The sequence below is a fragment of the Balaenoptera borealis genome (genome assembly GCF_965194805.1).
Source record: "Balaenoptera borealis genome assembly, chromosome: 19".
Taxonomy (NCBI): domain Eukaryota; kingdom Metazoa; phylum Chordata; class Mammalia; order Artiodactyla; family Balaenopteridae; genus Balaenoptera; species Balaenoptera borealis.
The window spans coordinates 62,036,506-62,049,874 of NC_138878.1; the positions used below are offsets into that span (position 1 = coordinate 62,036,506).

The 13,369-nt window shown below is 43.2% G+C and overlaps 1 protein-coding gene across 1 annotated transcript; it reads right to left on the minus strand.

The window, feature by feature from the left end:
* Positions 1 to 12: 12 nt before the first annotated feature.
* Positions 13 to 12,841, minus strand: LOC309616536 (sodium-dependent neutral amino acid transporter B(0)AT2-like). The gene is made up of 4 exons (XM_082367193.1): positions 10,561 to 12,841; positions 10,301 to 10,381; positions 9,991 to 10,206; positions 13 to 9,841 (listed from the first exon to the last, which is right to left on the minus strand). The coding sequence occupies exons 1-4, from the start codon at positions 10,781 to 10,783 to the stop codon at positions 9,642 to 9,644; spliced, it is 720 nt and encodes a 239-aa protein (XP_082223319.1). The 5' UTR covers positions 10,784 to 12,841; the 3' UTR covers positions 13 to 9,641.
* Between the last annotated feature and the right edge of the window lie 528 nt (positions 12,842 to 13,369).

Here is a 13,369-nt window from a genome sequence, read left to right on the forward strand (position 1 = left end):
GTTCGTTTGCTGCTTTCTTTCAGGTATCCCCCGGCTGTTTTTTCCTCTCAGCCCCACTATTCCTGTGTGACTCAGGCCCAGCACCTCTTGTCTGCACTATTTTGATGACTCTCACTTCAGTGGGTAAGAACCCCAACCATCTGTACCCCCCCCCATTCCTGCCTACCAATGAAAGAAGAACTCAGAGATAAAAAGTAAGAGTATTTCCTGGAGTGGGGGTGGGTGGGTGCTGTGTACATCTGCTTTGGTAATAGGGGAACAGATGATGCAAATTTGAGTAGATAACTGCCTATGTGTCTTTAAAAAGTCTAATTAGTGGAAAATTGCAGGCCACGCACGCACGGAATTGAGGCAAATATGCATCATTATACATGCCGTTTAACTAAACAACCCATAACAAACTAAACTGGTAATGACAAGGTTGAACTGACAGCAATTATTAGTAAAATAGCAAAAAAGCCACCAACAACCAACACATCCAAAAATGCAAACCAAAACATCCTTTTTCCAAATTGGAGGAATTCCAACTGTCTGCCACTTTGGATGCAGAGTAGCTTTGAAATATTGCCAAGTGTTTTGTGGCAACCAGATTTCTCTGGAAGATGCTGAATCAATTCTCACTAACCCAAGTAGTAATAACAACAGTAATGACGATGCTGGCAACAACAACAACAGCAGCTAACACGAGTGCTATGTGTCTGGCATTGTGTTTAAGTTCTTCCCAGGTGCTAAGTCAAGGAATTCTCATGGCAACCATATATTAGGTAGGTACTAATGTCTCCATTTGCAGATAAGAAAACTGAGGCACAGATAAAAGTTAAGTGACTCACACAAGGTCTCACAGCTAGAAAGTGGCTGAGTTTGAATAGGAATCTGGGCCATCTGGATCCAGAGCCTTTGTAAAGCACTAATTTATATTTAGAAATGTTAAATGCTACAAATCCCTAGGAATTCACTCAGTGGGCATGCTGCTTTATTAAGCTGTTGTCTCTCAGCTCCAAATCTGCCCTTCTGTATACTCAGCTCTGTGATGCTGGGGCTGGGACTCCGCAAGCCACATTTGTCTTGCCAGCTGGGTTCCTATTAGACTCTGCCTAGAGGGGGCGCTAGAGGGAGAACGGTGACTGGAGGAGGAAGAGGGGATTTGCTGCTTCCCGTTCCTAGCGTAGCCCCAGAGCATTGCTTTATCTGGTTGCAGCTTTCAGCTTCCCCCGCCCCAGCACCCCAGCACTCCCACAAGTTCCGTTTATGCCCTCAGTCACACCTGCTCCATCCAAGCAGCCCCTTTTTCTAGCCTGAGTTTCAGCTCCCAGGGGCGCGTCTCCAAGAGTTTAGGTTCTGATAACTCTGTTCTCTTCCGTTTGTCTCTCCAGTCCTGGGGGTGATATTTGCTTCGTGCAGTTTACTATTTCTGTGCTAACTCTGCTTCTTTCTATTTCTTTCCCAGTTTTCTGAGACCCGTTTAATATATCTGAGACCCCTGTATTAATTTATTTCTGTTGAAATATCTGTATAACAGGAAAATGCCAGGTCTGGCAGGTAGAAATCTGACACAAGTCATCATAATGGAGAGATACAACCTCCACTTCATTTCCACACATAAATCAGTTTGGAAACCAAAAGTCCTGTAATTGAAGAGGAGGCTAGGCGCTCGAGGAATTACAAAATACTGCTAAAATTTATATTTAAATCTTTCTTACTTGTATATTTTCCCGCAGTGAACCTATTTCACTTCTCTGTTGCACAGCCCTAGTGCAGTGGGAATCCTGGCCCCTTAAAATGACAATTGGTGACCACAAATGTCTCCACTTGTCTTGATGCTGTGTTTTTGGAAGCCACACAGAGTTTAACTGGGCCATTACAAAGGTGGAAGATATTTCCTTTTAGGAGTGAGGAGGACCTCTTGCAGGTCACCAGCAAGGCCAGTAAGTGACTGGGTGTCCATTAACCAAGAGTGAGCAGCATAGCCATGATCTGCTACTCTAGGGTCCTCTGGAGGGGTTGCTGAGGGCACGGGACAGCTGTGGCATTCACTAGCCTGTGGTCCAAAAGAACCCGTAAGATATCTGCTCCAGTCTCAGATGTGGGAAGGGAGTGACTGTCAGTAGAATATGTGAGCCACTAAAATCTTAAACAAATAGGTCATTTGAAAGAGAGGTGTATTTTATACAGAAACGAAAACTCCAGATAAGAAGCTGCAGGTCGTCAGAGAAACGGAGGCAGCAGGGTGGAGTGAGGACTCAAGAATGTATGTGAAAAAAAAAAAAAAAGAATGCATGAGCTTTGTGAAGGCTGAGGACCTGCTACATTAAAGGGACAAGTGGGGCTAGAGAAGACAGCTGTAAAGGCTGCTCAAAGCTGCCGCCAAAAACTGGAATGGATTTGGTAGCTCCTGTGAAGCCTACTTAGACAAGCCAAGGGGCTGATATGCAAACCTAGATTGAATTAGAGAAAACTGGGTATCGGATATGTTTCTGTTTCTCTTGGGTAGATACCTAAGATTGGGGTGTCTGGGTTGTATAATAAGCGGGATCTTAGTTCCCCAACCAGGGACTGAACCTGGGTCCCAGCAGTGAAAGCGCCGAGTCCTAACCCCTGGACTGCCAGGGAATTCCCCTGTATAACTTTATCTGAGGCTGCTTAACTCTTTTCCTAAGTGGTTGCACATTTTACATTTCCATCAGCAATGTTATGAGAGAATTTCAGTTGCTCTGCATCCTCACTAGCACTTGCTATTATCAGTATTTTTAATTAGCCATTCTAAGAGGTTTGTAGTGGTGTCTCACTGTGTTTTTCTAAATTTTTAAAAATTTTTAAAAGATATTTTATTTATTTATTTATAAATTTATTTTATTTACTTTTGGCTGTGTTGGGTCTTCACTGCTGTGCATGGGCTTTCTCTAGGTGCGGTGAGCGGTGGCTACTCTTCATTGCAGTGCGCGGGCTTCTCATTGTGGTGGCTTCTCTTATTGCAGAGCATGGGCTCTAGGAGTGCGGGCTTCAGTAGTTGTGGCACGCAGGCTCAGTAGTTGTGGCTCGTGGGCTCTATAGCGTAGGCTCAGTAGTTGTGGCACACGGACTTAGTTGCTTTGCGGCATGTGGGATCTTCCCGCACCAGGGCTCAAACCCGTGTCCCCTGCATTGGCAGGCGGATTCTTCCCTGTGCCACCAGGGAAGCCCTGTATAGCTTTTTTGGTGAAGTGTCAGTTCAAATCTTTTACCCACTTAAAAAATGGGTTGTTTTTGTATCACTGAATTGTAAAATTTAATGTATTCTGCATACTCCTATATCAGATATGTATTTTGCAAATATTTTCCCTCAGTATGTATTGAGCTTTTTCATTTTTTTTTAAGTTTTTGTTTTTTGATGTGGACCATTTTTAGTCTTTTATTGAATTTGTTACAATATTGCTTCTGTTTTATGTTTTGGTTTTTTGTCCGTGAAGCATTTGGGATCTTAGCTCCCCGACCAGGGATCGAACCCGCACCCCCTGCACTGGAAGGCGAAGTCTTAACTACTGGACCACCAGGGAAGTGCCCTTCACTTTCTTAATGGTGTCTCTTGGAGGGAAGAATTTTATCAACATTTTCTTTTATGTTTGATGCTTTTTTGTCCTATCTGAGAAATCTTTGACTAACCCAAGTCACAAAGATTTTCTCTTCAAAGTTTTATAGTTTTAGGCTTTGCGTTTAGGTCTGTAATCTTTTTTTTTTTTTGGCCTGGCCACGTAGCTTGTGGGATCTTAGTTCCCTGGCCAGGGATTGAACCCATGCCCTCGGGGTCCTAACAACTGGACACCAGGGAACTCCCTGCAATCTATTTTGAGTTCATTTTTATACATAGGGTAATTTTGTAGTCAAGGTTATTTATTTTTGCAGATGTGTAATTTAATTGCTCAGCATCATTGGTTGAAAAGACTCCTTTTTTCTCCATTGAATTATCGTGGCACCTTTGTTGAAAATCAATTGACCATATATGTGTGGGTCTATTTCTGAGCTCTCTCTTCTGATCAGTACATCTATATGTCAGTCTTTTCACCAGTACCATACTGTTTCGATTACTGTAGCTTTGTACTGAATCTTGAAATCAGGTAGTGTGAGTCCTCTAACTTTGCCTTCCCTTTTCAAAATTGTTTTAGTTGTCCTAATTCCTTTGATTTTTGATATAAACTTTGGAATCTGGTTGTCAATTTCTCTAAACAACCTGTTGGGATTTTGTTTGGGATTGTGTTGAATCTACAGGTCAGTTCAAGGTGATTGACATCTTAATGGTACTGTAGTTTCTGATCCATGAACACTGTATGTCTCTTAATTTGGTTAGGTCTTCTTTGATTTCTATCATGAGTGTTTGTGATTTTCAGCATACAAATCTTCCACATATTTTGTTAGATGTATTCTTATACAATGTGATATTGTATATGATACTGTTCAAATTTTTTAGAATTTTGAATTGCTTATTGCTAGTATACAGAAATACTGCTGATTTTTTGTATATTAACCTTGTATTCTATGACTTTGATGAACTCACTTTACTAGTTCTAGTATTATTTTTGCAGATTGTTTAGGATTTTCTATGTCATACTGTCTGTAAATAGAGGCAATTTTATTTCATTCTTTTCAATTTGTATTTTTGTTGTTGTGGTGGTGGTGGTAAAATACACATAATATAAAATTTACCATTTTAACCCTTTTTAAGTGTACGCTTCAGTGGCATTTAGAATAGTCACAATGTTGTACAATCATTACTACTGTCTAGTTACAGAAGTTTTCATCACCCCACACAGTAACCTTGTATCCATTAAGAACTCACTTCTTATTCTTCTCTGTTCCCAGCCCCTGGCAACCAACAATCTGCTCTCTATCTATATGGATTTGCCTATTCTGGATATTTCATATAAGTGGAATAATAACATATGTGGTCTTCTGTGCCTGACCTCTTTCACTTAGCACAATGGTTCATTGATGTTATATTATAACTTCATTCCTTTCCATAGCTGAATAATAACCATAGTATGGATATATAACTTTTTAAAATCCATTCATCCATTGATGGACATTTGGGTTGTTTCTACTTTTTAGCTATCGTGACTGATGCTGCTATGAATGTTCAGGTACAAGTTTTTGTTTGAACACCTGTTTTCAGTTTTTTTGGTATATAACTAGGAGTGGAATTGCTGGTGATTCTATGTTTAACTTTTTGAGGACCGGACAAACTGATTTTCACAGTGGTCACACCATTTCACATTCCCACCAGCAGTGTATGAGGTTCCAAATTCTTCAAATACACACCAACACTTGTTATTTTCCTTTTTTTTTTTTTCTTTTGGTTATAGATATCCTGGTGGGTATGAAGTGGTGTCTCATGGTGAGTTTGATTTGCATTTCCCTAATGACTAACGACATTGAACTTCTTTTCATGTGCTTTTGGCCATTTGTACATCTTTGGAAGGAATGGCTTTTTAGTAATGACCTTCACTGCTTGTATTGCATTACCTGCCACCCAATCACAGTTAACTGAGGATGGATGGGTCTTGAATGAAGACAAAAACGAAGACCCTGGGACTTCCCTGGTGGTCCAGTGGGTAAGACTCCATGCTCCCAATGCAGGGTGCCTGGGTTCGATCCCTGGTGGGAACTAGATCCCATATGCATGCCTCAATTAAGAAGTCCATGTGCCACAACTAAAAGATCCCACATGCTGCAATGAAGATCCTGTGTGCTGCAACTAAGACCCAGTGCAGCCAAAATAAATAAATAGTAAACAAACAAATGAACAAATGAAAGAGAAGACCCTGCTATCCAAGTCATCATCTTGAGGACTATCTAGGCTTAGATAGACATTTCATAGCTTAGAAAAGACAAACTGTTGGTCCTGCTACAAAGGATGTTCAACAAGGATCAGCCTTTGTGGATTTTGGAGACAGTATATCCCCCAGGTAGAAATTTCACTAAAGCTGATGCTGTAGTCCCTGATGCATGCATGTTCCTCGAGGAGGAAAAAGCACCTGAATTCAACTGATAAGGCTCATTATGGGGGCAGGGAAGCTGAAGTGACCTTGCAGGGTATGGGCATTTGGGCCAATTCAGTGTGCTGTCATGGCTTCCCCTATTGAATATATAATTGGTATTGATGTTTTATGTGTTCATACTGTGATTGTCCCATAAGTGTCCGGGGATTCTCCCATCCAGGGACTGTAGCATGTGTGGTCCTCTCCACGGCCGACTATAGAAACTACGTAGAACCCCAGGAGAAAGGGAAATCATAGCTTTAATGACCTAATGGCTGTGGAGGTACTCAGAAGTCACTTCCCGGTACAACAGCGCCACCTGCCGATGCAGCCACCACATACACCCCTTTTAGGAAAGGCCTCTATTAATTGCTATTAAGCGCTGTTGAAAGGGACCCACCAACCCACCGAGGCCTTGTGACTTCCTGGCTTGACTCCTCCATTTTGGGGTAGGTCAACTTGAACTTGACAACTAGTAAGGTCTGAAATGGTTAAATGTAAATGGTATGTTCAAGGGCACAGCTGGGCTGGTCCTTGGGTCATGTCAGTTTTGCAGTGGAGAAGTAGCAGCTTCCCCTTTGGAGAAAACTTTATCCCTCCCTCCACCGCCTGAAGCAAAGCTGCTGGCTCAGTGGGGCCCTCGATTTATACAAGTCCTTGTAAGTGACTGGGCCTGGTTCACTGCTGGTTGGGCTGAGTTAAAAGCTGGTGGTGTCCATCCATCCAACCCCAGAGCCCACCTTGGAAGACAGACTGCAGTCAAGGTTAAGGTATTGGGTGGGACTATTTTCCCTCCCATCCATATGTATCTGGTATTAACGGTTGTTGGACCCATCTCCTGAAAAATCAGCTCAAAAAGATTTCTGACTTTACCTTCTTCCTCTCCTCCTGGTCCACACAGCTTAGTCGGGCAGTTTGGTCACTGAATGCGGGTGTCCCCAGAGAGGCTTCGTCTCTTCTTGGCTGCCTCCTGGATGATCAATCTCTTGAGATCTAAGGGGTGGGGGAGTTATATAGACCATTTTGAAAATTTAGGATTCTGCCCCCCTGACCATTCTTGGGTCACCTTTCTTTCTGCTGGACAGCCTGATGGTTATACCCTCTGGGTGGCTGCCTGGTACAAAGTGGGCCAACTAGGGAGTTCAAAGCAAATTCTGGTTTAGTCACCAGCATTCTCTTGTAGGTATCACACGGCCCTAGACCAGGGATTGGCAAACTACGGGCGTTGTGTGTGGGATAAATCTGGCCTGTGAGCTAAGAATGATTTTTACGTTTTTAAAGAGTTGTAAAAATCAAACAACAAAGAGAATACAGTCAGCCCCCTTTGTTTTTGTTTTTAGTAAATCAAAATTTGTAAAACAGGACCTGTTATATAAAATGGCGATCAAGTTATACAAAAGTACAAAAGTTCTTTGTGATTACAGTTCTAGTTGCACAGTCGGCCCCCTTTGTAGGCACATGTTCCACATCCATGGATTCAACCAAATGTGGATCGAAAATATTCGAAAAAAAATTTCAGGAAGCAAAACTTGAATTTGCCACGCTGGCTGTTATTTACATAGCATTTACATTGTATTAATTATCTATGATTAAAAGTATACGGGAGGATGTGTGTAGGTTATATGCAAATACTACATAATTTTATATAAGGAGCTTGAGGATCTGAAGATTTTGGTATCTGTGGGGGGTCCTGGAAGCAATCCTGAGGGACAACTGTATGCCAGAGAGACCACGTCCTGAAAAGCCAAAAACACCATCTGGCCCTTTGTAGGAAAAGTTTGCAGACTCCTGTCTCAGCTGCAACTACTTGCTAAAGCTCCTCATGTGGCTTCCCCCAGCCAATGTCATGATCATCCAAATCACGAAAGGATCCCAGACTAGGAGCCAGAAAACCTTGATTCTCTCTCCACCTGTCACTGGCTGGGCGTTTGACTGCAGGGCTGTCCTTTCTCTTCTCTGAGCCTCCTGCAATATCCACTTCATGAAAGGAGAGGTGGAGAGGGAGACCAGCCAAGGGCCTGTCCGTTAATACATTGTCCAGGTGTTAACAAGGGCGAGGGGCTTCTCATAGCACCTGGGAAGGTGTCCTCCATGCCAGGACTTCTCACCCCCCAACCTCACAAAAAGCAACCTTACAACTACCACTCCAAGTGCAGGACTCATCGTCTACACTGGCCTTTCTCTTACCCCACCAGACACTTGGTAATACTGGCTCATGGTGGCCCAGCCTGACTCTGAGAGGCGAGGAGAGACACAGAGGTGAGGGTGAGGGTGGAAGGGGGACCAGGCCCACTCCACTCGCCTCCAGCTCCCGGAGCTGGGTTATCCCAGACCCAGGGTGCATGGAGAGCAAGGGAGGAGGCAGGAGGCCCCGAGGTGAATCTCAGGGGCTGGAAGGGCCTGGGGGCCTCTGCCTCTGCCCTTTTCAGGGCTCTCCAAATTGGGAAGGAGAAGCCATTACATTGGGAATGCAGGAAGAAAAATTTAGGATTTCTACTTACATCTATTTTTTAAAAAATCAATGAGCAAAACAAATGAAACTTTACTGATATCAAGTATGTATTGATAGAATGACAGGAATTCACACGTAAATTTTCTACGTAGGTTGGGGATATTTTTTCAAAAAGCTGTTACTGATAGGGGAGTGTGATAAAAGATGTTTAGAGACATTTGTGGTAACTAAAAGGTGTGAAAGAGCAGGCGAAGATTTGAGAAGTGATTGGGAACCAGAGTGGGTGGTAATGGAAGCTGGCATTGATTCTCAAGGTCATGACCTTCGGGAGTAGGCAATGGGAGAGAAGGGTTTTTGCCCAGGAAGTCACTAAGGGGTGTGGCTTCTAGAAGGGGCCTCTGTCCTCCATCCCCTGAGTTCCCTTAACTCCATTTGACAGATAGGCAGGGCGGTGTTACCTATTCCCACAGACAACCTTAATAAGGTCCAAGTCCTCCACGATTCCCTGGTCCTGAGCCCACAGAAACCAGGTGACCTACTTCCCAGGGCCCAAGTGGGTGAGGGACCTTATCCCAAGTAAGAACGAAGCATAACAGCCAGCTAGTGAGGACCTAAATGTTCTAGGCGAGCTACCCTCTTGGTAGGAGTAGTGAGATGAGTTATGAGATAGATTTAGTATGGTCACCAATTACCAAGTTAGCTTTAGGGATTAACACACTTTCTAGATTGCATGATACTGATTGCTGCAAAGTTCCCCCACAGTTTGGCTCAGCTCCAGGAGATGGAGGGGTCTCAAAGGCAGGGGGAAACTGGGGTCACCAGATTGGATACTCAGTTTGCCAGGGGTGTTGGCAATTTGGAGGGTGTATGTGCAGGAGGAGGCTGACATCTGGGCTGCTCACTGAAAGCACACTATGCCCATGGCCTGTGCAGGGCGTCCCAGTGGACCCATTTATTAACTCACAGCACTGTCGTCTCAGCTTCATTCTGAGAGGGCAGCCCCGGAGAAGTTAGCCACCCCACTGATCCAGTTTGGTGGTGGAGCTGAGGGGTTGGAGAGGACACTGTCCATCTCCATGATAACTGGGAAGTTGGGTCCTGGAAAGGAGGGAGGAGGAGGATGGTGCGGGGGCAGGGAGCCTGAGGATCTTTGGATTTGCAAAGGTGAAGTGGTAGTGGGATCAGTGATCAAGGTGGCTTACCTGCGCTGAAATCTTTAGCCCTGTGCTCATGATTAGGAAGAGGAGGCACCAGACTGCGAAGATGCCCAGGCTGAGATTCAGGACGAGGGCCTCGACCCCTTCTTCAATGTGGTTTGAGGCATTCAGAGTGGTGTGGTACCAGAAGTACTGGTGGGACACAGTCCGAAGGCAAGTGAGGTCTGGGGGGACCCAGGCGCTTAGGTACCACCTCACCTGGTGGCTGCCCCTGCTAGTCACTTCCTTCCCTTTGGCTCTCACTCCCTGTCTCTTGCCCCCTGGTGCCCCTGCCTCCCTTGGCTCTGCTGGCCTTCTCTCTCCCTCTCCTCACTGGTGACATTGATGTTCTTCACCAGTGGGCACTTGTCCCAGGGCAGGGGATGACCAAAGGAGTTGCCCAGGTAGGAGAGGCTCCAGGTGATGATGACGCTGTTATACAAGCTCACCAAGATGCATACCTGGGGGTGGACATAGTGGGCCTGAGGGGTGGGATGGGTGGAGACAGGGAACCTGGAGACCACAAGGGGTGAACTGGGATGCCTCTTGGCTGGGCCCCACATTCACCAGTATGCTGGCGTAGCCTATGCTGCCCAGCCAGGAGACAAGCTGCTTTCAGACCCAGATGTTGTCCACATGCAGACATTTCCCCATGATCCTCTCCATGTACAAGAGGGGAATCCCGAACAAGAGGAGCATGAAGAAGTACATCAGGATAAAGCTGCCTGAAGAAGAGAGCCAGGAGCTGTGCTCAGGCAGCCAGGAGTCCTGGCCCCTCTCCTCTTTATCCTCTAGGAGTCTGGGTGCCTCCCCTCCAGTTATCTCCTCCCCCAGCACCTAGCAGTCTAGGCTCCCAGCCTTAAAACTCCTTCCTTAAACTCAGGATCCAGGTCCCTGACCTTACCTCCTCCATTCAGATGACAAAGGTAAGGGAAACGCCATATGCTGTTTAGCCCAACGGAGAAGGCAACCTGGATCAAGATGTTCTCAGTTCTTTTAGTCTGAGCAAAGTAGTTTTGGGTCTTGGTGGCCAGAATCTCCTTGGCCGTGAGCTTCCAGGATGGGGTTGAGGAAGAGTGGTGTTCTTTGGGGGCCTCTTCCTCTGATATTTCCTCAAGGGACTCCATGAGTTTCTTCTTACAGGCCCACTAACTCCTAAGGGAATCCTGGGATCACCAAGAATAGCAGACTTTAAGGGACATGTCTCAGATACCAGACTGTAAAACTCCATGACAACAAAGGTTTTAGAGCAATGAGGGCCAGAGTTTAAATCTTGGCCCTTCTCCTCATGAGTTATTGACTTTGGGAAAATAATTTCATCTCTCTGACACTCCGTTTTTTTCTCATCTTATAAGCATAGATCAATTTCAAAATATTTAATAACTGTTATAGCAAGTGGGCAGTGGAATTAAATCTTTAAAGTCCTGGAAGAAAATAACTGTGAATTTGGAATTCCATTTCTCGAAAACATATTCCTCAAGAATGAAGATGAAGTAAATACATTTTTGGACTAACAAAACCACAGAGTTTTGTTGCCAGAAGTCTGGCACTACTAAAAATACTACAGTGGATTCTTCTGGAAGAGGAAAACTTATCTCAGAAGAAAGGTCAAACATGCAGAAAGGAATTGAGAGTAATTAAAATGGAAATATGTGGATAAAATTGAGGCTGCAAAAAAACAGTTACATCTTATTTGGTTTTAATTAAGTAAAGAATTAAATATATAACAACAGAGATTGCTAGAGAGGGTGTGGAGAAAAGGGAATCCTCCTGCACTGTTGGTGGGAATGTAAATTGGTGCAGCCACTATGGAGAACAGTATGGAGGTTCCTTAAAAAACTAAAAATAGACCTACAATATGACCCAGCAATCCCACTCTTGGGCATATATCTGGAGAAAACCATAATTAGAAAAGATACATGTCCTATAACTTTTAAATGAATTGATTCCTAATTAGTAATATTCCTCCATAGAAAACTTCCAACCTGGATGATTTTACTGGTGAATTGTACTAAACATTTAAGAAATGAATACTACTAATCTTGCATAAAATCTTCCAGAATAGAAACAGTGGTGAGACCAGCCTAACCTTAATACCAAAACCTGGCAAGGGAATTATGAAAAAGAAAATCGTATGCCAGTGTCACTCATGAACGTTGATGCAAACGTCCCAAACAAAATACTAGCAAATCAAATCCATCAATACATAAAAACGACATTACATTACAACCGAGGTGAATTTATTCCAGGATTGCAGGGAAGTTTAAAAGTAAAAAAAAAAAAAAGAAAAAAGAAAATCAATCAATGATAACATAACAAAGGATACAAATCATATGATCATCTTAATATTTGTGGAAATATTTTATAAAACCCAATAACTACTCATTTTTAAAAAACACTTTTAGGAAACTAGGACTAAAAAGGAACATCCTTAATTTCACAGAGGTTATTTCCAAAAAAGCTTACAGCAAATATCAAACATAGTGATAAAATGTTGAAGGCTTTCCCTTGGAGCTCAGTAATAAGACAAGGATGCCCACTACCATTCTAGTCAAATTGAATTTAAAATTTGGGTAGGTTAATAGCATCAGTGGGCCTAAGTCTTCAATTTTTTCCTTTATTTACTCCCTTTACAATGTAATTCTTCAGATCCTCTCGCTAACTGGAATCTGGGCTGGTATGCCAATTCAGAGCCTAGGCTGCAAAAGACCTTCCTTGTTATTGCTTGCTCTCTTACTCTTTTGCTATCACCATGAGGACACATCTAGGCTAATCTGCTGGAAGTGAGACATGTAAACCAGAGCTGAATCATTCCAGTGGCCCTAGCTCAAGCTAACTTAGATCAGTCAATAGCCAGTCAATCCCCTTACATATTTGCTGACCCCAGTCTAATGACTCATGAGATACAATAATAAAATCTTGTTGCTTTTTTTTTTTTTTTTAATTTATTTATGGCTGTGTTGGGTCTTTGTTTCTGTGCGACGGTTTTCTCTAGTTACAGCAAGCGGGGGCCACTCTTCATCGCGGTGCACAGGCCTCTCACTATCGCGGCCTCTCTTGCTGCGGAGCACAGGTTCCAGACGCACAGGCTCAGTAATTGTGGTTCACGGGCCTAGTTGCTCCGCGGCATGTGGGATCTTCCCAGACCAGGGCTGGAACCCGTGTCCCCTGCATTGGCAGGCGGATTCTCAACCACTGCGCCACCAGGGAAGCCCATCTTGTTGCTTTAAATCACTGAATTTTGAGGTGGTATGTTATACAGCATTTTGGTGGCAATAGATAATTGATACAAGGTCCTAGAAAGTGCAGTAAGATATTTTTAGAGTATAAAGTTTGGAAAAAGAAGTAAAACTGTCATTGTTTATGGATATGATTGTGCATGTGAAAAATAAAAAAGAATCTGTAAATACATAATTAGGATTAATAAGTGAGTTTAACAACATTGCTGGATACAGGGTTAGTGGAATACCATTAATAGCATTTCTAATACCAGCAGGAAATAAATAGGTAATGAAAAAATTAAAGGAAATGTTTATAATAACATGAAGATATTTCAAGTGCTTAGGAATAACTCTAACAAAAGAAAGATAAGACCTTTATACCAAAACCTAAAAATGATTACTAAGAGAAGTAAAAGTTTTAAATAAATGGAGAGGTATTCCATGTCAACTCAGAGGATCATGGAAATGACAGAATTAAATAATTATGATGGG